The sequence below is a fragment of the Cheilinus undulatus genome, linkage group 7 (genome assembly GCF_018320785.1).
Source record: "Cheilinus undulatus linkage group 7, ASM1832078v1, whole genome shotgun sequence".
Classification (NCBI taxonomy): Eukaryota; Metazoa; Chordata; class Actinopteri; order Labriformes; family Labridae; genus Cheilinus; species Cheilinus undulatus.
In genome coordinates this window covers 53,693,591-53,719,461 of record NC_054871.1, presented here as the reverse complement: position 1 = coordinate 53,719,461, position 25,871 = coordinate 53,693,591, and the positions used below count along the sequence as shown (strand labels likewise).

At 42.3% G+C, this 25,871-nt stretch overlaps 1 protein-coding gene across 3 annotated transcripts in view; it reads left to right on the top strand.

The window, feature by feature from the left end:
* usp24 (ubiquitin specific peptidase 24) overlaps positions 1-25,871 on the top strand; it is a 130,749-nt gene that overhangs the window by 51,009 nt on the left and 53,869 nt on the right. Inside the window, exons 16-32 of one of the 3 annotated variants that reach the window (XM_041792324.1) lie at positions 1,152-1,244; positions 2,345-2,452; positions 2,533-2,682; positions 4,187-4,318; positions 6,293-6,404; positions 11,287-11,363; positions 11,503-11,643; positions 11,788-11,841; positions 11,927-12,060; positions 12,147-12,213; positions 12,471-12,581; positions 14,475-14,573; positions 15,680-15,853; positions 15,929-16,014; positions 18,182-18,290; positions 18,381-18,536; positions 18,648-18,745. In XM_041792324.1, the coding sequence (XP_041648258.1) occupies positions 1,152-1,244; positions 2,345-2,452; positions 2,533-2,682; positions 4,187-4,318; positions 6,293-6,404; positions 11,287-11,363; positions 11,503-11,643; positions 11,788-11,841; positions 11,927-12,060; positions 12,147-12,213; positions 12,471-12,581; positions 14,475-14,573; positions 15,680-15,853; positions 15,929-16,014; positions 18,182-18,290; positions 18,381-18,536; positions 18,648-18,745 (1,901 nt within the window). The remainder of the gene's footprint in view (positions 1-1,151; positions 1,245-2,344; positions 2,453-2,532; positions 2,683-4,186; positions 4,319-6,292; positions 6,405-11,286; positions 11,364-11,502; positions 11,644-11,787; positions 11,842-11,926; positions 12,061-12,146; positions 12,214-12,470; positions 12,582-14,474; positions 14,574-15,679; positions 15,854-15,928; positions 16,015-18,181; positions 18,291-18,380; positions 18,537-18,647; positions 18,746-25,871) is intronic. The other 2 variants (XM_041792325.1, XM_041792326.1) reach the window with 2 other exon arrangements.

The following is a 25,871-nucleotide window of genomic DNA, read 5'->3' as shown; positions in this document are numbered from 1 at the left end:
TCAATTGGAAAAAGCAGGATAAAAGAGGCAAAAACTGGTGAAAAAATACAAAAAATGATAACAAAAATGAGTTACAGGCAGTCAAAAAAACTAAAAATGTGGCAAGAAAATGAGTGTAAAGAGACTGAAATGGGCAAAAGTGGCAAAGAAATGGGTGAAAATTGGCAAAAATGGGGAGAAAATGTGGCAAAATTGATTGAAAAATGAGTTACAGGTGGTAAAAATGGTCAAAAAAGGTACAAATGTGGCAAAAAAAGAGTGAAAAGAGACTAAAATGGGCAAAAAGTGGCATTCAATGGAAAAGGGCAGCTTAAATGGGTGAGAAGGAGCAAAAATAGTGGGGAAGAAAGCAAAAACTGGCAACAAGAGGCAAAACAAGTGGCAAACTTGGGCTTAAAAAGCAATAAAAAATAGATTAAAAGTGGCAAAAAGTTGGCGCGCCGGCAGTTGAGTGGTTAAGGCCCACGCCATATACGCAGGCGACCCAGGTTCGAATCTGGCCCGTGGCACCATCTCCTGCATGTCTCTCCCCGCTCTCTCCCCTGTCTCCAACTCTATCCACTGTCCTATCAAATAAAGGCAAAAAGGCCAAAAATAAATTTAAAAAAAGTGGCAAAAAGTAGGAAAAACTGTAAATAAGGGCAATGGAAATATACAAACAAAAAAATAAAGGCTGACAATTTAAGCCAACTGTACAAGAGTGGGAACAAACTGATTAATGGATAATTTCTGATGTTAAGGTTGACGTTTTTTAAGGTTTTCTGGGGGTAAAGTATTTCAAATAAAGACATAAAAGAGCCCTAGAAGAGCCACAAATCATCACAAAAGAGCCACATGTGGCTCTAGAGCCACTCGATGAGTATCGCTGGCCTAGTGGTTTACGGTGCGCCCCAAGTACGCGGGCAGCCCTGGTTGGAATCCGGCCTGTGGCCCTCTCCTCAACTCTCTTGTTCCGATTCTATCCACCGTCCTCCTCTATCATTTGAAAGGGACCAAAAGCCCAAAAATAAATCTTTAAAAATCAAATGAAGTCATGAAGTAGGATAAAACCAAATGAGGACGATTAAAACAGCTGAAAATACCTTCTCATCTGGTATGACAGCGACTCTATGATGTAAACATGGCGGCTGATGTTTGCCGTGTGTTCGTAGAACGTGTCGGTGGAGGAGAGTAAAGGCAGCGACAGTCAGAGCTCATTTCTAAGCGGCACATGGAGCAAGAAGAAAGCTCACTTTATGCTCAAAGTAAGAGGAGAAGAACATCTCTATGTTCGTATTTCTGTGTCTGATCTATCTGCTTCACATCTGCACACCAATCACAGAGGACTTCACAACGCTCAGGGTTAACTGGGCTTTGCTACGTGATTTAAGCTAACGAGTTAACACGGTGTGATGATGATCTGCTCAGAGGGCTGTGGTTCTGGTTCATGATCGCACCGAGGTGATGATGTTTCTCTGGGGGACAACTCGACTGGTTGGGCACATTCATCACATTACCTCTGTTACCTGTTAATCCAATCAGGGTGATAAAGTGAAGAACAGTTAATCTGACAGTACAGCTCATGGTTAATCCACTAACTAACACTTGGAAGGTGGCACTGATGATGATTAATGTCTACAGAGACTATTCTACAAGACTATTCTACTTCAGTAGAGGGCAGTTCTACTTTAATAAATTCTGTTCTACTTTAGTAAATGCTATTCTCTTTCAGTTTAATGCTGTTCTGTTTTAGTACAGTGCTGTTTTACTTTAGTACAGTGCTTTTCCACATTGCCTGTAGAGCTTATAACATTTATGAATTAATTCTCCTCTAAATTACCAGAAGGAAACATTAAGGTTAAACATTTTAAAAGTCTCTCCGTCCACCCCTAACTTGACATGGAATTTAAGAGAAGCTAAAGGTTTCAAAAATCAACTTTCAGACTGAATTTAAGAATGAATAAAAAACATAACGCCAGTCATCAGGGATTAACCGTTAACAGACGTGTGCCCAGCTCTGATTGGATGAACTTCAGCTTTGGTGGAAGTGGGTGTGCTTTGAGAGCCAATCAGAGTCTTGGATTCATGAAAACATGTATGATTTTTAATTTGGATTTTAAAAAACAAATTGAATTTGTACCAGACTTTTTTAATGTTGAAATCCCTGGCTCTGATAATTTTTAAGCCAAAAACAGAGAATCTGTGATCATGTTTTATCTAAATTCTTTTAAATCTGATCACAGGCGATCGCAGACTCTCTGTATTTACTGCAGCCTGTTTTCTACTTCTTGAGCTATCATACTATCAGATCTTGGTATCCTTATCGTTGCCTGTTTTTGTGGCATGCGTGTCTTTCTCTCTTCAGGCGTCTCAGCCGAGCAGTCCTCAGGCCGTCTGGGTGGTTCCTGCTCTCCGTCAACTCCATGAGATCACTCGTTCTTTCATCAAACAGACATATCAGAAACAAGACAAGGTACCACAGACGAGATGGAAAAGATTCATCAGACAGTGTTAGTCATTGTTGTGGTAACCACTATCTCTGCCTCCCTGCAGAGCATCATTCAGGACCTGAAGAAAAACTTTGAGATAGTAAAGCTCATCACAGGCTCTCTTGTCTGCTGCCATCGGCTCGCTGTGACAGCTGCAGGGAATAACGGGCTGTCAGGATCCACACTAGTGGACGGAAGATACACCTACCAGGAGGTAAGACACATCTAACGGGAGGTTAGACACACCTACCAAGAGGTTAGACACACCTACCAGGAGGTAAGACACATCTAACGGGAGGTTAGACACACCTACCAAGAGGTTAGACACACCTACCAGGAGGTGAGACACTCCTAACAGGAGGTTAGACAGTCCTACCAGGAGGTGAGACACTCCTAACAGGAGGTGAGACACTCCTAACAGGAGGTTAGACAGTCCTACCAGGAGGTGAGACACTCCTAACAGGAGGTTAGACACTCCTACCAGGGATTAGACACACCTAACAGGAGGTTAGACACTCCTACCAGGGATTAGACACACCTAACAGGAGGTTAGACACTCCTAACAGGAGGTTAGACACTCCTACCAGGAGGTGGAACACATCAACCAAGGATTAGACACTCCTAACAGGGATTAGACACACCTAACAGGAGGTTAGACACTCCTACCAGGGATTAGACACACCTACCAGGAGGTTAGACACTCCTACCAGGGATTAGACACACCTAACAGGAGGTTAGACACTCCTACCAGGGATTAGACACACCTACCAGGAGGTTAGACACTCCTACCAGGGATTAGACACACCTAACAGGAGGTTAGACACTCCTACCAGGGATTAGACACTCCTAACAGGAGGTTAGACACTCCTACCAGGAGGTGGAACACATCAACCAAGGATTAGACACTCCTAACAGGGATTAGACACACCTAACAGGAGGTTAGACACACCTACCAGCAGGTTAGCTATACCTACCAGGAGGTAAGACACATCTACCCCAAATTTGACACACCTACCAGGGGGTTAGACACACCTACCAGGAGGTAAGACACACCTACCAGGAGGTAAGACACACCTACCATGAGGTTGGACACACCTACTAGGAGGTAAAAGCTGTTCCTTTTCAGAAAAATGCTATTCTACTTCCATGAAATGCATTTCTACATTAGTAAAATTGCTGTGTTCTTACATTTAGTGGTTTTCTACTTCAGTTGAATACCATTCTGATTCAGTAAACTTCTATTCTACTTCTATTAGATTATGTTTCTGTCTTGTACTCACTGCAGGCTGCTATCAGTCTGCTATCAGCTGAGCACTCTGATTTCTCCGTGGTCAGGTTTTGGGTTGATGCAGCACCTTTCTTGTACATAATAGCTGTAGCAGCGCTGACATGTCTAGCTTTCATGTTCAGTAGGGTTAGGTATCTGCACTCAACCAACCAGAGAAATACTCCGCTGAGGTGTGAGTAGTTCTGATCTGTCATCACCATGACTCCTGCTCCTGTTAACATTTTCTCCTGTGACATCACAGTTACAGTCACTACTTATCATGTGACTGTTACATCACAGTCACATGATAATTAGTGAAATCCACTTTGGCCCTGTGAGAACCCTACAGGGATCTAGTGACTAGCATCTCCTCTGTATGTGTGATAACATTACCCTGTTTGTATCGTGAATGCAGTAATGTGGTCATTTTCTGTGTCTCTTCATATTTTAGTACCTGGACGGCCACCTGCGCTTCCTGGCGTTCTTCCTGCAGGAGGCGAGTCTTTACCTGGTGTGGAACAGAGCCAAGGAGCTGTGGGAGTGTTTGGTGTCGGGACCGGACGTCTGTGAGCTCGACAGAGAGGTAAGAAAACGCGTATACGTACAGTCATGGACAAAAGTTTTGGCACCCCTAGAATTTTTTCCAGAAAATACACCATTTCTCCCAGAAATTGTTGCAGTTACAAATGTTTTTGGTATATATGTGTTTATTTCCTTTATGTGCATTGAAACAACAGAAAAATGCAGATGAAAAAAAAAAACAAAATTGACATAACTTTACAAAAAACTCAAAATTGGGCCGGACAAAATTATAGGCACCCTCAACTTTGGTTTGGTTGCCCACCCTTGGGAAAAAAATAACTGAAACCAATCTCTTCCTATAACCATCAACAAGCTTCTTACTCCTCTCAGCTGAACTTTGGACCACTCTTCTTCTCCAAACTGCTCCAGGTCTCTCAGATTTGAAGGGTGCTTCTTCAACAGCAGTTCTGAGATCTCTTCATAGGTGTTCAATGGAATTTAGATCTGGACTCATTGCTGGCCACTTCAGAACTCTCCAGCTTTGTCTCCATCCATTTCTTGGTGCTTTTTGAGGTATGTTTGGGGTCATTGTCCTGCTGGAACACCCATGACCTCTGACCCAGACCCAGCTTTCTGACACTAGGCCCTACATTGCGGCCCAAAATCTTTTGATAGTCTCCAGATTTCATGATTCCTGTCACACAGTCAAGGCACCCAGTGCCAGAGGCAGCAAAATAACCCCAAAACATCCTTGAAGCTCCTCCATGTTTGACTGTAGGTACTGTGTTCTTTTCTTTGTAGGCCTCATTCTGTTTTCTGTAAACAGTAGAATGACGTGCTTTTCCAAAAAGCTCTACCATAGTCTCATCTGTCCACTAAATGTTCTCCCAGAAGGATTGAGGCTTACTCAGGTACATTTTTGCAAACTCCAGTCTGGCTTTTTTCTTTCTCTTTGTCAGCAGTGGGGTTCTCCTGGGTCTCCTGCCATAGCGCTTCATCTCATTCAGATGACCACGTATGGTCCCAGCTGACACTATTGCACCCTGAGTCTGCAGGACAGCCTGAATCTGTGTGGAAGTTGACTGAGGATGTTTATCCACCATTCCAACTATCCTGCGTTGCGTTCTTTTGTCAGTTTTTCTCTTCCGTCCACGTCCAGGGAGATTAGCCACAGCTCCATGGTTATAAACTTCTTGATTATATTACACACAGTGGACAAAGGAGTTTCAGGATCTCTGGAGATGGTCTTTAACCTTGAGATTGTTCATATTTTTACACTATTTTGCTTCTTAAGTCCTCAGACAGTTCTGGGCTCTTCTTTCTCTTCTCCATGCTTGGTGTGACACACACAGACACACAACACAAAGGCTGAGTCAACTTTTAGACATTCTAACTGGCTTCAGGTGTGATTTCTAGATTTCAGCACCTGTTACTGCCACAGGTGAGTTTAAATGAGCATCACATGCTGGAAATAAAATGATTTACCCACAGTTTTAAAAGGGGACAATCATTTTGTCTGGCCCATTTTTGAGTTTTGTGTAAAATTATGTCAATTTTGTCTTTTTTATTCTGCTTTTTTGTGTTGCTCCAATGCACATAAATGAAATAAACACATGTATACCAAAAACATTTGTAATTGCAACAATTTCTGGGAGCAATGGTGTATTTTCTGGAAAATTCCAGGGGTGCCAATACTTTCGTCAGAGCTCCACGGTGAGTCAAGAAGGCGGTCAAACACATTATGACTCAACAATCCTGCATCCTCCTGAATCTACACAGAAGCCAACACACATCGTTGATGTGCAGCTCCTCAAAAATGTGACTGCACATCAAAATAGCACAGACATTCAGCCCTGTGATTGGTCAGCTGTAGTGCTGGGTAACTTAGCTTAGCTACATACGACACAGAAACTTAGACCAGTGTTTATCTCTGTTTTATCTGATGTGCTTGGTTAGGGTTTACATGTTTAATACCGCTGAATTATTTCTTCCTTCACATGTTTAGCTGTGCTTAACTGGAATCTTTTCTGTTTAGATGTGCTTTGAGTGGTTCACTAAAGGCCAACACGACCTGGAGAGTGACGTTCAGCAGCAGCTTTTTAAAGAGAAGATCCTCAAACTGGAGCCGTACGAGATCACTATGAATGGTGAGATAACCTTCACTACAGTGTTAGATTTATGTATCATGAGCTCATCAATGGTGTGCTACTCCTGCTGTGGTCACGTATTTACAGAGTTTCTTTCAACCCCTGTTCCAAATATGTTGGGGCACTGTGTAAATAAAAACAAGTCAATTATTGTCAAATCTCATAAACCCATGTTTCATTCTCAATAGAACAACAACAACAAATCAGATGTTGAAACTGAGACATTTCACCATTTCAGGAAAAATATTAGCTCATTTTGAATTTAATAGCAACAACTCATCTCAGAAAGGTAGGGACGGAGGAACAAATGGCTGGAAAAGTAAATGGTACTAATGAAAAACAGCTGGAGGAGCATTTTGATACTAATCAGGTTAATTACCAACAGGTCAGTAACATGACTGGGTATAAAAAGAGCATTTTAGAGAGGCAGAGTCTCTTAAGAGTTAATTTAATGGGCAGAAGTTCACCAATCTGTCGAAAGATGTTTGAACAATGTCAGAGAATGTCCCTCAATGTAAAATAGTTCGGACTCTGAATTTCCCTCCATCTACAGTCATAATATCATCAAAGATTCAGAGACTCTGGAGAAACCTCTGTGAGCAAGGGACAAGGCTGAAGGGGCCCTCAGGGGCCACTGCATATACCCTTTAAAACCTACCATTGTGCAAGTCTGCCAGGACATATTCTTACATTTTTACATACTGTAGTGCCATTTTTAGGATAACTTTTATTTGCTTTACATCAATATAACCCTGAGTTTCCGTTAGCCGGTAATTGCCGGTCATTGGCCGGTAAAATGGGCAGAAGTCAGGCAGATAAAAATATAACCAGTCACAATCTCCGGCAGAAAACATGCAAATGACCGGATAAGTAAATACTGAATACTTTCATATTACATTTTGTGTAACCTAGAAGATTTGTTGCGGGAATGCGTTAATATAAACTAAAAGTTGCCTAATCTTACTGCGTCTACTGTCCTGCGGTGTTGGGGTTGTTTATCTCCTCAGGCGGCAAGCACATGGCTAATTATGTATGCATGATGACGTCAAAGCAAATCTATCTCTCTACTGCACCTGCTCATTACTGCTGGAGACTCTGCAACAGTCTATGCTCTGCAGGGAAAGTTTGACCAGAGCTTTCGCATAAAGCAGAATTTTAATCTAAGTGAGGTTTTCCTGGTTAACCAAAGGCTTAATATCATCAGCGGTATGGGGGGATTTTGAGTTAGTCATCGCTGTGAGTAATGAAGAGGCTCAATCAAAGGGAACGGCACAGCTGAGCATCTGAAACCCTGATGCAGCAGCAGAGAGAGAGAGGCCTACGCTGGCTAATTAGCAGAAGTAGTCTTGGATAAGCCGTCAATGAGAGGAGGACTGGACCGGACTTTCTGCTGTGGAGCTTGTATTTTGTCGGGACTAGTCCAAATAAACCAGGATGGTTGGATTTACTGCTTTATTGGAGGTTACAGTGATATCATCATGGGGACTGATATTAGACACATTTGAAATATAGAGTTGTAATGCAGTGTCCAGTTAACAGAGCACTTTTGTTATGTGTTTAGATGCTTCGTTGTTGTCGGTGGAGGATGGTATTTTGCTGATGTAAGCTACAAAGAACTTAGCGGCCAATGAGCTAAAAGGCTAACCGGGCTAATTGTGACGCTAACTTGTTTATGATTTTAACGTGGGTGTGTATTGTGTAATTGACTGTGTGTGTGTAAGGAAAAGCGCGCAGCCTTTATTTTGATACTTTAAACCACGTACACAAAGAAAAATAAGAGAAAGTCTTTGTGCAGTCGTTTCTAGTGTCTAATCACGTGTCTGCCAGTTTTTAATAACGGGGCAATAATTAGTCAGGTTTACTGTCGGCTTGGTTTCTACTGTCTCGGTTTTGGGTCAGGTCTGGAAATAAAAACGTGCCCTCTCTCCCATTTAGCGCAGACTTGTATGTAGAAATGTATCACAGAATACCAGATTTATGCGTTTTGCTGCTGTTAATGCAGCAAAATAACGTTAAAGCAAATGTCAGGTAGTTGTTCTAAATGGCCGGAATTCTTGAGGACTGCCGGTCATTTTGACCGGGGACAAAAAATTCTAGCGGAAACACTAATATAACCCTTATATCCCAAGTTTTAATAATATGTATTGACTTATGTCTTATCTACTACAATAAATTGATTAAAAGTGCAATAAACCTAAAAAAAAATGAAAATCATTTTTGTTTTTATCACATATATTTCAAAATACAGAAATTGCAAAGCTGCATCCTCAAATTTTTAAATGTAAAAAGTTCCTTTGGAACCACAGGAAATTTGTTTGGAGTCTGTACATAAGTTTCTTTTTGAGATATAGTCAACTTTGTAACCTGTAAAAAAAAAAAAATGAGCCAGATGAGTAGTTCGACTCTTCATCCAACACTGTAATTAGTTTGAAAGCTTCGTGCCAGCTCTAAAACTGTTGATTAGTGTATTCTTTGTAAAAAAAAAAATACAGCTCCTGGGAAAATACACCAGTTCCTGTTGTTGGCGTGGGTAGCCTATCAGGTAGGGACACTTAGGAACCCTGTGACAGGTCATGCCCACAACGTGATGACATTTATTTCAACGTATGAAGTGCTGCAAATACCCGATTTTTGTTTTTTGTGCTTTATTGTGTACTTTTACAAACCCATCACTGCAATGAGAAAGTCCTCTGAAACATGGTGAAATGTCAGTGTAACTCCCTGGGTTTTATATGCAAAGAGAATGATCAATCTATCTTATCTGGTTTCAAATCTCCCGCCAATCAAAAATGGAAATGCTTATCGTAGCGCCGGCGCTATGCTGGGGTCTATAGGGTTAAAACAGGCATGATTCTGTACTGAAACCACTGCATGGGCTCAGGAACATTCCAGAAATCACTGTCTGTCAACACAGTTGGCCGTGCCATCCACCAATGACAGTTAAAGCTGATCATGGAGAGAAGAAGCCAGATGTGAACAGGATCCAGAAACATCGTGGTCCGTCTTCTCTGGACCAAAACTCATTTAACATGGACTGAGGAAACATGGAAAACTGTTCTGTGATCAGAGGAAACATGGAAAACTGTTCTGTGGTCAGAGGAAACATGGAAAACTGTTCTGTGGTCAGAGGAAACATGGAAAACTGTTCTGTGGTCAGAGGAAACATGGAAAACTGTTCTGTGATCAGAGGAAACATGGAAAACTGTTCTGTGATCAGAGGAAACATGGAAAACTGTTCTGTGGTCAGAGGAAACCTTGGACGCCGTGTCCTGTGGACTAAAGAGGAGAGGGAGCATCCAGCTTGTTCTCCTGGCTCAGTTCTAAAGCCTGCATCTCTGATGGTATGGGGTTGCATTAGTGCCTATGAGAGCCCGACCGATTTATCAGCAGTCCGATTAATTGGGCCGATTAAAGCATTCCACAGATTAATCAGCATCGGCCAATATGTAGCTGATTAACTTTTGTTGCTGCGCAGGGTTTTTGTCTCTCTCTTTTTGCTCCTGATGCTCTGTGTGTATCCGTGCAGAACTCAGCCCGTGTGCCTGCCCCCCCCCCCCCCCCCCAGAGTGCAGCAGCAGCTCTCCCTCACTCAATGATGCCAACTTAGCGACTTTGTCGCTATATTTAGTGAGTTTTCAGGCCCTCTAGTGACTCTTTTTCAAAAAAGCAAGTAGCGACAAATCTAGCGACTTCTTCTGGTGTTATAGGAGAGTTTTGGAGACCCTGACGTGAAAGCATGTATCGTTGTTGCTCTTCTCACTGAGCAGCGGGGGCTGCCATCCTCGTCCCTAAAACACTCACAGGCAGCCCAATCCCTGCTGCAGTCGGACTGACTCGGTTTGTTTTGCTGCTCACGTGTGCTGTGCGTGTCAGCTCCGATTCCTGCCGGTGCGGCTTTCACACAGGGCGCAAGTTTTCTGCGTGTCAGCCGCGTTTTCCTGCTCTCAACGCCCTGTCCTTCTCCATAAATTTTACCTCAACAAACCCCCCTAAAAGCGACTTGATTCAGTCTACAGAGGAAGTTTGTCGGGAACTATTCAACATAAAAGCATTCTGTAGAAGTGAGTTTAGAGAACAACTTTATAAGACAGGCACATTTAAGCTTGTGGCCTTCCTCAGGATTATCAAGAAACACATTGTAAACATATTCTATGTGCATATTTGCCACAACCATGTAAATATGGCTCTCCATTTATCATTTTCCTGTCTAATATGGTCCACAGCCACAGTATAAGACTATTATACAGCATTTTAATGTCGTCTAAGTTGCATCTTTGTGAAATAAACAAAGATAAATGCAACTGGTTATTCACGTCCACATTTTTGTTCATGTACAGTATATATCCTGTGTATATCAATGTTCTTATTTCATATATCAGCCGATATATCGGTTATCGGCCAATATATCGGATATCAGCTTTTTTTAGCCCCCAATATTGGTATCAGCATCAGCCCCAAAAATCCCATATCGGTCGGGCTCTAGTGCCTATGGCGTGGGCAGCTCTAACATCTGGAAAGGAACTATCAATGCTGAAAAGTAGAGAGAGCTTTTAGAGACACATATGCTCCCATCCAGACAACGTCTCTGTCAGGGAAGGCTGCCACTGTTTCAGCAGGACCATGCTAAACCACATACCACATCCATCACAACAGCATGGCTTCACAGGAGAAGAGTCCACGTTTAACAATTCTCCTTTAAAATGTCCTTTAAATAAGATATGGGTTTATGAGATTTGACAGTCATTGACTTCTGTTTTCCTCTACATTTTACACAGCGACCCAACATTTTTGGAACTGGGCTAGACTGAAATCTGCATCCCCAGACTTTTTCCTTAGATTTATATAATGCTGTAACCGTGAACGTGTTTTATGTTCTCCTCAGGTTTCAATCTGTTTAAGACGTTCTTTGAGAACGTGAATCTGTGCGACCATCGCCTCAAACGCCAGGGAACCCAGCTGGTCAGTCTCTTTTTCTTCTTCTCTGGTTAATTCTGACCAATCAGAGCGAGGATTAACTGAAAAGAGGTGTTTACAGTTTGAGAATCTCTCAGAATAGGTGCTATGATGATATGTGATATGTGATATGTTCTGGTTTCAGTGTGTGGAGCGTCTTGACCTGGCAGGGATGGATTTTATTTGGCGTATCGCCATGGAAACCCCCGATGAAGAAATCGCTAATGAAGCTATCCAGCTGATCATCACATACAGCTACACCAACCTCAACCCCAAAATGAAGAAGGTCAGACGCTGCTTATTTCTTTGTCTGTTCATGTTGTCATGTTTTTTTACTTTACCATTCATTTCATTTTAGGATCTGTAAATTCAGCTGATGTTCTCTTTTCTTCCTCTTTTTCCCGCCATCATAAACCCCGCCCCGTCTCAGGACTCTGTGTCTCTGCATAAGAAGTTCATTGCTGATTGTTACAAGCGTCTGGAGGTGAGACGAGTCAAACGTAGAGCGGTTTAGGTCGTTGTACGAGTTCATAGAATCGCCTCTCATCACACCCACTCTCTGTTTTCAGGCGGCGAGCTCGGCCCTGGGCGGCCCCACTCTGACACATGCTGTTACCAGGGCAACCAAGATGCTGACGGCCACCGCCATGCCGACCGTGGCCACGTCTGTACAATCTCCATCCAGGTACAGAGGGGGGTTTGGGTAAGAGCTGCGTTACTAATGATGGTTATCGAGGACGCACTAACACATCAACGGGAGTCACATGACCTCTCTGTTTACCTTCATAGATCCACTAAGCTGGTGATAATCGAGAGACTGCTGCTATTGGCTGAACGCTACGTAATCACAATCGAGGTGAGTCTACTCCTCTTTACTCCGCAGCCAATCAGGACAAAGATGAAGACAGAGGATGTCCAAAGTCTCCTCCCAATTTTCAGAATTCATTCTGGTACTGGGGAAAGTCGACTTTAGTTTTAACTCACACCTTGAAGCCAAACGCCTTTAAAACCAGAAATGTAGAAAGATTTACCTAGATCTGAATTCTGATGGCTGTGAATCTTAGAGTAAGTCAGATATTTTTATTTAGTGATGTTTATTCTGTCTCTCCCCAGGACATGTATTCAGTTCCTCGCACTATTCTACCTCACGGCGCGTCGTATAACGGACACCCTGTCACCCTTCACATCACCTATGAGTCAACCAAAGACACCTTCACCTTAGAGGTAAACTCTCCTCTGGGTTCTCAACTGCTGGGGGGGGCCCAAAAGTGGGCCATGGGTCTGTTTTCTCTGGGTCACAGATGTGTGATTGATGGATTGTCCAGATTCCTCTCTAAACTAGTGTGCCAGGTCTGAGGATGGACCTGACCAATCAGTGTCCTTTTAGGAGGACGAGGCAGTAGCAGCAGCCGGGGTTTAGTTTTACAGGAAGCAGGTAGTAATGACTGTTTACTTCAGATGTAGCTGTACACTGCGCCCCAAATGATTATGCAAATTGGATTTTAGTGTCATAAACATTCAGTTTTTTGTTTTTCAGTTAAACCCATGGATGGTTTTGTGTCTCAGGGCTCTTTGGATCACTGAAATCAATCTGAGACACCTGTGATCATTAGTTTTAGCCCAATAAAAGGAAAACTCCTTAAGGACGTTCCACATTATTAAGTAGGCCACAGGTTTCAGCAATATTGGAAAGAAAAAGGACCTCTGCTGCTGAAAAGCCAAATAATGTAAAGTCTTGGACAAGGAATGAAAACATGAGATATTTCAGGAGAACTTCAGCGTGATCATCGTACTGTGAAGAAATTTGTGTCTGATTCAGAGCACAGACGGGTTCCTGCAGATAAAGGCATAATGAGGAAGGTTTCTGATGGACAAATACATCAGATTAAGAGAGCAGATGCTACAATGTCATTGCAAAGCAGCAAACAGGTATTTGAAGCTGCTGGTGCCTCTGGAGTCCCACCAGCCTCAAGGTGTAGGATCCTCCAGAGGCTTGCAGTCGTGTATAAACCTACTATTCAGCCCCCCCTAACCAATGCTCACAAGCAGAAACGGTTGCAGTGGGCCCAGAAATACATGAAGACTCATTTTCAAACAGTCTTGTTGACTGATGAGTGCCGTGCAACCCTGGATGGTCCAGATGGAGGAGTAGTGGATGGTTGGTGGATGGCCACCATGTCCCAACGAGGCTGTGACATCAGCAAGGAGGGGGCGGAGTCATGTTCTGGGCCTGATTCATGAGGAGAGAGCTGATAGGTCCCTTTAGGGTCCCTGAAGGTGTGAAAATGACCTCGACAAAGTATCTAGAGTTTCTGACTGACCACTTTCTTCCATGGTACAAAAAGAAGAACCGTGCCTTCTGTAGCAAAATGATCTTCATGCGTGACAGTGCTAACCTTGCAAAGCAGATGGATACACCCGTTTCCGTGTTTCTCACTGGTGAATCCATCTTCAAGGCTCCCATCTGAACCGACCAGGACCAATCAGCGACGAGGGGCAGTACTTTCAGGCACAGCAGAGTTGTGATGTAAACAAGCAGCAGCAAGAGCTGGTGCAGTTATGGAGGAAGAGATTAGCATGGATGCTGCTAAAACGCCAGTTTATCAGAACTTGACGACATTTCTTCGTCAAGGGAAGAACAAAGAACAGCAGTGAGTTGTTTTCTTTTCGAAAATGACAAAAGTCGAGTACTGACATGTCTATAGTCGCCATGTTTTGCGTTATTTCCCATAGCTGCGCACACGCAGCTCTATAGCTGCTACGTCACGTGTTTTGTTGCTCTGATTGGCCCGTAGAGATGTGACAGAACGTTCATCCAATCACACTCCAAGTTTTTTTTAAAGCCTCTGCCTTTTCTCAAACATTTCCTGTTGAAGCTTTTCCAGATGGACGTGTGAAACAACTCCATCTGGCTGTCAGGTTGTGACAATTCACCATCCCATGCTGCAAAGAATCCCTCTGCGTCATTGGCTGCTATTCATGCACACGGCTGATATTTTAGTGACAGATGATATTGGTGGTAAATACTGCCTGAAACGTTCTTATCTGCCGTTTCTGGAAACATCTGCAGGTGGCGGCGTGCTGCTGATGGTGTCCTCTGTACGTTTGTTGTTTCAGACCCACAGTAACGAGACTATAGGAAGTATCAGGTGGAAGATTTCTGAACACCTCAGCTGTCCGGTGGATAACGTCCAGATCTTCGCCAACGACAGCGTGGTGAGTGTTTGTTATCTCTGTTACTGCTTATGTTTTAAATAAAGATTAAACGCTCAGTGTTGTTATCCTCTCCTTATTGTTAATTTCCCCTGAACAGTGAACAATGAAGTGTTTTCACCAGGTAGCCTCCTGATTATTGGTTTAGTTTAATGTCAGCCATGTTCCTGTGATGTCATACTGAGCATGTGCAGACATTCTGGTTTATTCCAGCTCGTCAAAAAAATCCTCAAGATTTCGATGGCTTTCATGTTTGATAATCTGATTAAAACGTGATGACAAAGCAACAGATACTGAAAACCCAGAGAGAGATTAGATAATAAAACGTGTCTGATAACCCGGTAGCTACCCTCGACAGCCTAAGTTCCACTTTATTTCCATTTGCTACTTAAGAAAACTGTCGTACCACGGTCTTCCTACTAAACGCTAACCGCTAAGCCACCGCTGAGCCTCTCATGTTTACATCCGGTGAAGTGCCAGAGAGGAAGGCAGCGGCCTTTAGTGGCGGGAGGTTCATTACGGTTTAAAAGAGTGTTACAGACCGGGATTTCAAGCCTGCTCCTCCTCTACCGCCATCAGCAACGGTGGCGTTGGTCGTGAAGGTCAGCAGACGCCGCGTGTTCTCAGATCCACTGCCACGTGCAGCCAGGAGAAAGTTTTGGGTGCGCTTGCTCCACCATCTTCTTCCCTGTTTCTGGTGTTTTTCAGTGGCAGCGTTACATGGCCCCCTACAGGCCTGGCATGTATACTTCTTTCCAGTGGTTGCATGCTTACATGGACATTTCTTAAACGATGCCATGCTCACAGGAAACTTTTTCAAAACGAAACAGAAATGGATCGTTCTTGTCTCCGTGTGGACGAGGCCTGAGAGTTTGGGAATGGATCTGTGGTTTTTGGTCTACATGGATCACCAACTTTCAGACTAAAGCAGTCTTCCAGATCTCCGCTATTATCCTGTTTACCGTAAATAGATGTTTAAGACTCAGTAGTTATTTCAGACTCTGCATTTATTTAGACCACACACATGCCGTCCCTCATCACCCCTCTATTTCTGACTCCTCCTTATCACTGGCCTTGACTCCAATTTGCCCCGCCCCCTTCTCTATCAGCTGACAATGAACCGAGACCAGAAGCTTCTGTCCCAGCTCGGCTTCAGCGACGAGCAGAGTCTGACGGTGAAGAGTTCAGGTACCGGCACGCCGTCGGGCAGCTCTGAGTCATCGGCATCGGCCTCCAGCAGCTCCAGCTCAGCGGTCTTTAACTCCGCCTACGCCTTGGAGCAGGTAGGAGCTCATACCTGGATGTATTCAGGATCAAGTGTGGTTGCAGTCCTGTTTACCAGATCTCTGTGTCTCCAGGAGAAGTCTCTGCCTGGCGTGGTCATGGCGTTGGTGTGTAACGTGTTTGAGATGCTTTACCAGCTGGCTAACCTCGATGAATCCAGGTAAGAAGGTACAGAGACCCTCACTGATGTGGTGAGAGGCTTGTTTATGATTGTAAACTGAGGTTACAGAGCACTTTATCAGAGCAGAAATAAAGCAGCGTGATACAGGAATAACTGAGGGACAAAAATAAAGGTTAAAGAAACCAAAATAGATATAACCACAATGGACAGAATCGAAGAATTACAAGATTTAGGGACTTTTTTAGGCCGTTTCAGATCATCAGACTAGTGTTAATATTAGACAGAGCTAACCTGAGAAAACCCAAAAGTCAGTTTGAAATGATGATTTACTTTATGAAGGGAAAAGGCCATCCAAACCTACCTGTGATTAACGACATCATTAGTAAATCTGAGTCCAGTTTGACTATCCACACCCAGAACTGATTACTGCCAGACCTGTTGGATCCAGAAAATCCTGAAGGAGAATGTCAGACCATCAGATCATGACGTCAAGATTATGGAGCAGGACCATGATCCCAAACACACCAGCAAGTCCACCTCTGGATGGACTAAAACCTGAATGAAGGTTCTGGAGTGGTCTAGTCAGAGTCTGGACTTAGATCTGGCTGAGATGCTATGACCTTAAACAGGCCGCTCATGCTGGAAAGCCCTCCACTGTGGCTGAATGAGAACTATTCTGCAGAGAAGAATGGGACAACATTCCTCCACAGTGATGAAAAAGACTTGCTGACATTTATCACAGATATTTGCTTCAGTTGTTGCTGCCAGGGATGGAACATCCAGGTATCAGGTTCAGGAGGAAGGACTGTTTCACAGAGGACCAGGTAGGTTTGGACGGATTTACCCCGAATAAATGAAATCACCATTTAAAAACTGACTTTAGTATTTACTCAGGTTATCTTTGTCTAGTACTAAAATGAGTTGGATGATCTGAAATATTTTTTGTGGGACGAATATGTAGAAAAATAAGAAATCAGGAAGGAGGACACTACAGCACTGAAACTACCAACAATCTCCCTCATGGTGTCAACTTCTGGAAAAATGGGTGAAACTGGTGATGAGCGAGGCTGTCCCTGTCTAGTCCTAACAAGACCACAACTATGACAGCAGGTTAAAAGTCTCTCTATAGTTTATTATCTTTGGTGTCACTCTGTTATTGATCGCTCCTTTATTGATGAATAATCTTCATTAATAATCTGTTATTGATGGTTAATCCCCAGGATCGCTCCTTTATTGATGAATAATCTTCATTAATAATCTGTTATTGATGGTTAATCCCCAGGATCGCTCCTTTATTGATGAATAATCTTCATTAATAATCTGTTATTGATGGTTAATCCCCAGGATCGCTCCTTTATTGATGAATAATCTTCATTAATAATCTGTTATTGATGGTTAATCCCAGGATCGCTCCTTTATTGATGAATAATCTTCATTAATAATCTGTTATTGATGGTTAATCCCAGGATCGCTCCTTTATTGATGAATAATCTTCATTAATAATCTGTTATTGATGGTTAATCCCCAGGATCGCTCCTTTATTGATGAATAATCTTCATTAATAATCTGTTATTGATGGTTAATCCCCAGGATCACTCTTTTATTGATGAATAATCTTCATTAATAATCTGTTATTGATGGTTAATCCCAGGATCGCTCCTTTATTGATGAATAATCTTCATTAATAATCTGTTATTGATGGTTAATCCCCAGGATCGCTCCTTTATTGATGAATAATCTTCATTAATAATCTGTTATTGATGGTTAATCCCCAGGATCGCTCCTTTATTGATGAATAATCTTCATTAATAATCTGTTATTGATGGTTAATCCCAGGATCGCTCCTTTATTGATGAATAATCTTCATTAATAATCTGTTATTGATGGTTAATCCCCAGGATCACTCTTTTATTGATCAATAATCTTCATTAATAATCTGTTATTGATGGTTAATCCCAGGATCGCTCCTTTATTGATGAATAATCTTCATTAATAATCTGTTATTGATGGTTAATCCCCAGGATCGCTCCTTTATTGATGAATAATCTTCATTAATAATCTGTTATTGATGGTTAATCCCAGGATCGCTCCTTTATTGATGAATAATCTTCATTAATAATCTGTTATTGATGGTTAATCCCCAGGATCGCTCCTTTATTGATGAATAATCTTCATTAATAATCTGTTATTGATGGTTAATCCCCAGGATCACTCTTCGTGTGAGGAAGCTGCTGCTGCTTATTCCCACTGATCCAGAGGTTCAGGACGCTCTGGACAACTTTGTTCCCAAAGAATCGAGCGTGTGGAGCCATCAGGTACACCTGACCGTCTCTGATCATATCTGTCGGTTGTGATTTTAAATTGTGTTAGTAGTTCTAAGGTCGCTCTGCGTTTGTTTGGTGTAGAAAACCCTGTTCACCCTGGGTCAGGGTTCAGGCTCTCGCTCTCCGTCTATGTCGTCTAAACAGCAGCACCAGCCGAGCGCCGCCTCTATCTTAGAGTCTCTGTTCAGGTCGTCGGCCCCGGGCATGTCCACCTTCAGAGTGCTGTATAACCTGGAGGTAATGAGAGCCAAACTCAAACACATGCTCTCCTTAAACACAACAGTTCATGTCTCTGACACACACACCACCAATCTCAGGATTAATCAGACTGTTCTCTCTCTCTGGTAGGTGCTGAGTTCAAAGCTGATGCCAACGTCTGACGATGAGATGGCAAAAAGCAGCAGCAAATCTTTCTGTGAGAACTTCCTCAAAGCAGGAGGCCTCAGGTAAGAGAACCAATGAGAACCACCTAATACAGGTACTAAAGACAACCCTAACATCCTGTTACTAAATACCACCCAGAACCCTAACATCCTGTTACAATAATACCACCCAGAACCCTAACATCCTGTTACAATAATACCTCCCAGAACCCTAACATCCTGTTACAATAACACCACTCAGAACCCTAACATCCTGTTACAATAATACCTCCCAGAACCCTAACATCCTGTTCCAATAATACCAACCAGAACCCTAACATCCTGTTACAATAACACCACCCAGAACCCTAACATCCTGTTACAATAATACCACCCAGAACCCTAACATCCTGTTACAATAACACCACCCAGAACCCTAACATCCTGTTACAATAACACCACCCAGAACCCTAACATCCTGTTACAATAATACCACCCAGAACCCTAACATCCTGTTACAATAATACCTCTCAGAACCCTAACATCCTGTTACAATAATACCACCCAGAACCCTAACATCCTGTTACAATAACACCACCCAGAACCCTAACATCCTGTTACAAAATTACCAACCAAAACCCTAACATCCTGTTACAATAATACCAACCAGAACCCTAACATCCTGTTACAATAACACCACCCAGAACCCTAACATCCTGTTACAAAATTACCAACCAAAACCCTAACATCCTATTACAATAATACCACCCAGAACCCTAACATCCTGTTACAATAACACCACCCATAACCCTAACATCCTGTTACAATAACACCACCCAGAACCCTAACATCCTGTTACAAAATTACCAACCAAAACCCTAACATCCTGTTACAATAATACCACCCAGAACCCTAACATCCTGTTACAATAACACCACCCAGAACCCTAACATCCTGTTACAAAATTACCAACCAAAACCCTAACATCCTGTTACAATAATACCACCCAGAACCCTAACATCCTGTTACAATAATACCACCCAGAACCCTAACATCCTGTTACAATAATACCTCCCAGAACCCTAACATCCTGTTACAATAACACCACTCAGAACCCTAACATCCTGTTACAATAACACCACTCAGAACCCTAACATCCTGTTACAATAATACCTCCCAGAACCCTAACATCCTGTTACAATAACACCACTCAGAACCCTAACATCCTGTTACAATAATACCTCCCCGAACCCTAACATCCTGTTCCAATAATACCAACCAGAACCCTAACATCCTGTTACAATAACACCACCCAGAACCCTAACATCCTGTTACAATAATAACACCCAGAACCCTAACATCCTGTTACAATAACACCACCCAGAACCCTAACATCCTGTTACAATAACACCACCCAGAACCCTAACATCCTGTTACAATAATACCACCCAGAACCCTAACATCCTGTTACAATAATACCTCTCAGAACCCTAACATCCTGTTACAATAATACCACCCAGAACCCTAACATCCTGTCACAATAACACCACCCAGAACCCTAACATCCTGTTACAAAATTACCAACCAAAACCCTAACATCCTGTTACAATAATACCAACCAGAACCCTAACATCCTGTTACAATAACACCACCCAGAACCCTAACATCCTGTTACAAAATTACCAACCAAAACCCTAACATCCTATTACAATAATACCACCCAGAACCCTAACATCCTGTTACAATAACACCACCCATAACCCTAACATCCTGTTACAATAACACCACCCAGAACCCTAACATCCTGTTACAAAATTACCAACCAAAACCCTAACATCCTGTTACAATAATACCACCCAGAACCCTAACATCCTGTTACAATAACACCACCCAGAACCCTAACATCCTGTTACAAAATTACCAACCAAAACCCTAACATCCTATTACAATAATACCAAACAGAACCCTAACATCCTGTTACAATAATACCTCCCAGAACCCTAACATCCTGTTACAATAGTACCACCCAGAACCCTAACATCCTGTTACAATAACACCAACCAGAACCCTAACATCCTGTTACAATAACACCACCCAGAACCCTAACATCCTGTTACAAAATTACCAACCAGAACCCTAACATCCTGTTACAATAATACCAACCAGAACCCTAACATCCTGTTACAATAACACCACCCAGAACCCTAACATCCTGTTACAAAATTACCAACCAAAACCCTAACATCCTATTACAATAACACCACCCAGAACCCTAACATCCTGTTACAATAATACCAACCAGAACCCTAACATCCTGTTACAATAATACCAACCAGAACCCTAACATCCTGTTACAATAACACCACCCAGAACCCTAACATCCTGTTACAATAATACCTCTCAGAACCCTAACATCCTGTTACAATAACACCAACCAGAACCCTAACATCCTGTTACAATAATACCTCTCAGAACCCTAACATCCTGTTACAATAACACCACCCAGAACCCTAACATCCTGTTACAATAATACCACCCAGAACCCTAACATCCTGTTACAATAATACCAACCAGAACCCTAACATCCTGTTACAATAACACCAACCAGAACCCTAACATCCTGTTACAATAATACCAACCAGAACCCTAACATCCTGTTACAATAACACCACCCAGAACCCTAACATCCTGTTACAATAATACCACCCAGAACCCTAACATCCTGTTACAATAACACCACCCAGAACCCTAACATCCTGTTACAATAATACCAACAAGAACCCTAACATCCTGTTACAATAACACCACCCAGAACTCTAACATCCTTTTACAATAACACCACCCAGAACCCTAACATCCTGTTACAATAACACCACCCAGAACCCTAACATCCTGTTACAATAATACCTCTCAGAACCCTAACATCCTGTTACAATAATACCACCCAGAACTCTAACATCCTTTTACAATAACACCACCCAGAACCCTAACATCCTGTTACAATAATACCTCTCAGAACCCTAACATCCTGTTACAATAATACCCCCCAGAACCCTAACATCCTGTTACAATAACACCACCCAGAACCCTAACATCCTGTTACAATAACACCACCCAGAACCCTAACATCCTGTTAAGATAATACCAACAAGAACCCTAACATCCTGTTACAATAACACCACCCAGAACCCTAACATCCTGTTACAATAATACCACCCAGAACCCTAACATCCTGTTACAATAACACCACCCAGAACCCTAACATCCTGTTACAATAATACCTCTCAGAACCCTAACATCCTGTTACAATAATACCACCCAGAACTCTAACATCCTGTTACAATAACACCACCCAGAACCCTAACATCCTGTTACAATAATACCTCTCAGAACCCTAACATCCTGTTACAATAATACCCCCCAGAACCCTAACATCCTGTTACAATAACACCACCCAGAACCCTAACATCCTGTTACAATAACACCAACCAGAACCCTAACATCCTGTTACAATAATACCAACCAGAACCCTAACATCCTGTTACAATAACACCACCCAGAACCCTAACATCCTGTTACAATAATACCACCCAGAACCCTAACATCCTGTTACAATAACACCACCCAGAACCCTAACATCCTGTTACAATAATACCAACAAGAACCCTAACATCCTGTTACAATAACACCACCCAGAACCCTAACATCCTGTTACAATAACACCACCCAGAACCCTAACATCCTGTTACAATAACACCACCCAGAACCCTAACATCCTGTTACAATAATACCTCTCAGAACCCTAACATCCTGTTACAATAATACCACCCAGAACTCTAACATCCTTTTACAATAACACCACCCAGAACCCTAACATCCTGTTACAATAATACCAACAAGAACCCTAACATCCTGTTACAATAACACCACCCAGAACCCTAACATCCTGTTACAATAACACCACCCAGAACCCTAACATCCTGTTACAATAACACCACCCAGAACCCTAACATCCTGTTACAATAATACCTCTCAGAACCCTAACATCCTGTTACAATAATACCACCCAGAACTCTAACATCCTGTTACAATAACACCACCCAGAACCCTAACATCCTGTTACAATAATACCTCTCAGAACCCTAACATCCTGTTACAATAATACCCCCCAGAACCCTAACATCCTGTTACAATAACACCACCCAGAACCCTAACATCCTGTTACAATAACACCACCCAGAACCCTAACATCCTGTTACAATAACACCACCCAGAACCCTAACATCCTGTTACAATAATACCGCCCAGAACCCTAACATCCTGTTACAATAATACCACCCAGAACCCTAACATCCTGTTACAATAACACCAACCAGAACCCTAACATCCTGTTACAATAACACCACCCAGAACCCTAACATCCTGTTACAAAATTACCAACCAAAACCCTAACATCCTGTTACAATAATACCTCCCAGAACCCTAACATCCTGTTACAATAATACCACCCAGAACCCTAACATCCTGTTACAATAACACCAACCAGAACCCTAACATCCTGTTACAATAACACCACCCAGAACCCTAACATCCTGTTACAAAATTACCAACCAGAACCCTAACATCCTGTTACAATAATACCAACCAGAACCCTAACATCCTGTTACAATAACACCACCCAGAACCCTAACATCCTGTTACAAAATTACCAACCAAAACCCTAACATCCTATTACAATAACACCACCCAGAACCCTAACATCCTGTTACAATAACACCACCCAGAACCCTAACATCCTGTTACAATAATACCACCCAGAACCCTAACATCCTGTTACAATAACACCAACCAGAACCCTAACATCCTGTTACAATAACACCACCCAGAACCCTAACATCCTGTTACAAAATTACCAACCAGAACCCTAACATCCTGTTACAATAATACCAACCAGAACCCTAACATCCTGTTACAATAACACCACCCAGAACCCTAACATCCTGTTACAAAATTACCAACCAGAACCCTAACATCCTGTTACAATAATACCAACCAGAACCCTAACATCCTGTTACAATAACACCACCCAGAACCCTAACATCCTGTTACAATAACACCAACCAGAACCCTAACATCCTGTTACAATAACACCAACCAGAACCCTAACATCCTGTTACAATAACACCACCCAGAACCCTAACATCCTGTTACAAAATTACCAACCAGAACCCTAACATCCTGTTACAATAATACCAACCAGAACCCTAACATCCTGTTACAATAACACCACCCAGAACCCTAACATCCTGTTACAAAATTACCAACCAGAACCCTAACATCCTGTTACAATAATACCAACCAGAACCCTAACATCCTGTTACAATAACACCACCCAGAACCCTAACATCCTGTTACAATAACACCAACCAGAACCCTAACATCCTGTTACAATAACACCACCCAGAACCCTAACATCCTGTTACAATAATACCACCCAGAACCCTAACATCCTGTTACGATAACACCACCCAGAACCCTAACATCCTGTTACAAAATTACCAACCAGAACCCTAACATCCTGTTACAATAATACCAACCAGAACCCTAACATCCTGTTACAATAACACCACCCAGAACCCTAACATCCTGTTACAATAACACCAACCAGAACCCTAACATCCTGTTACAATAACACCACCCAGAACCCTAACATCCTGTTACAATAATACCACCCAGAACCCTAACATCCTGTTACAATAACACCACCCAGAACCCTAACATCCTGTTACAAAATTACCAACCAGAACCCTAACATCCTGTTACAATAATACCAACCAGAACCCTAACATCCTGTTACAATAACACCACCCAGAACCCTAACATCCTGTTACAATAACACCAACCAGAACCCTAACATCCTGTTACAATAACACCACCCAGAACCCTAACATCCTGTTACAATAATACCACCCAGAACCCTAACATCCTGTTACAAAATTACCAACCAAAACCCTAACATCCTGTTACAATAATACCTCCCAGAACCCTAACATCCTGTTACAATAGTACCACCCAGAACCCTAACATCCTGTTACAATAACACCAACCAGAACCCTAACATCCTGTTACAATAACACCACCCAGAACCCTAACATCCTGTTACAAAATTACCAACCAGAACCCTAACATCCTGTTACAATAATACCAACCAGAACCCTAACATCCTGTTACAATAACACCACCCAGAACCCTAACATCCTGTTACAAAATTACCAACCAAAACCCTAACATCCTATTACAATAACACCACCCAGAACCCTAACATCCTGTTACAATAACACCACCCAGAACCCTAACATCCTGTTACAATAACACCACCCAGAACCCTAACATCCTGTTACAATAATACCACCCAGAACCCTAACATCCTGTTACAATAATACCACCCAGAACCCTAACATCCTGTTACAATAACACCAACCAGAACCCTAACATCCTGTTACAATAACACCACCCAGAACCCTAACATCCTGTTACAAAATTACCAACCAGAACCCTAACATCCTGTTACAATAATACCAACCAGAACCCTAACATCCTGTTACAATAACACCACCCAGAACCCTAACATCCTGTTACAATAACACCAACCAGAACCCTAACATCCTGTTACAATAACACCACCCAGAACCCTAACATCCTGTTACAAAATTACCAACCAAAACCCTAACATCCTATTACAATAATACCACCCAGAACCCTAACATCCTGTTACAATAACACCACCCAGAACCCTAACATCCTGTTACAATAACACCACCCAGAACCCTAACATCCTGTTACAAAATTACCAACCAAAACCCTAACATCCTGTTACAGTAATCCTGATACTAGACACACACTCCAAAATCAATTATGATTAAAGTTCTTCCTTACACAGCGCCGTCTTCATAAAGATAATTAAAGCTAGACAGCGGCTGTTTTTTCCTTCCCAGGATACAGATTCACCGCCTTATACCCAATCCTAATGGTAAAGAATTCAAATTTTACGTTTTCCATCCCACAGTGGCGGTATACCTTTACCCTGATCCTACCTGATGGCAGAGATGAGGACATGATTAATATTTGCCATCACTCTCTTCCTCAGCTGCTGAAATGATGTGGATATGCTTTATCTGAACACTGCTTAGCCGCTCAGTAGTGCTAAGGT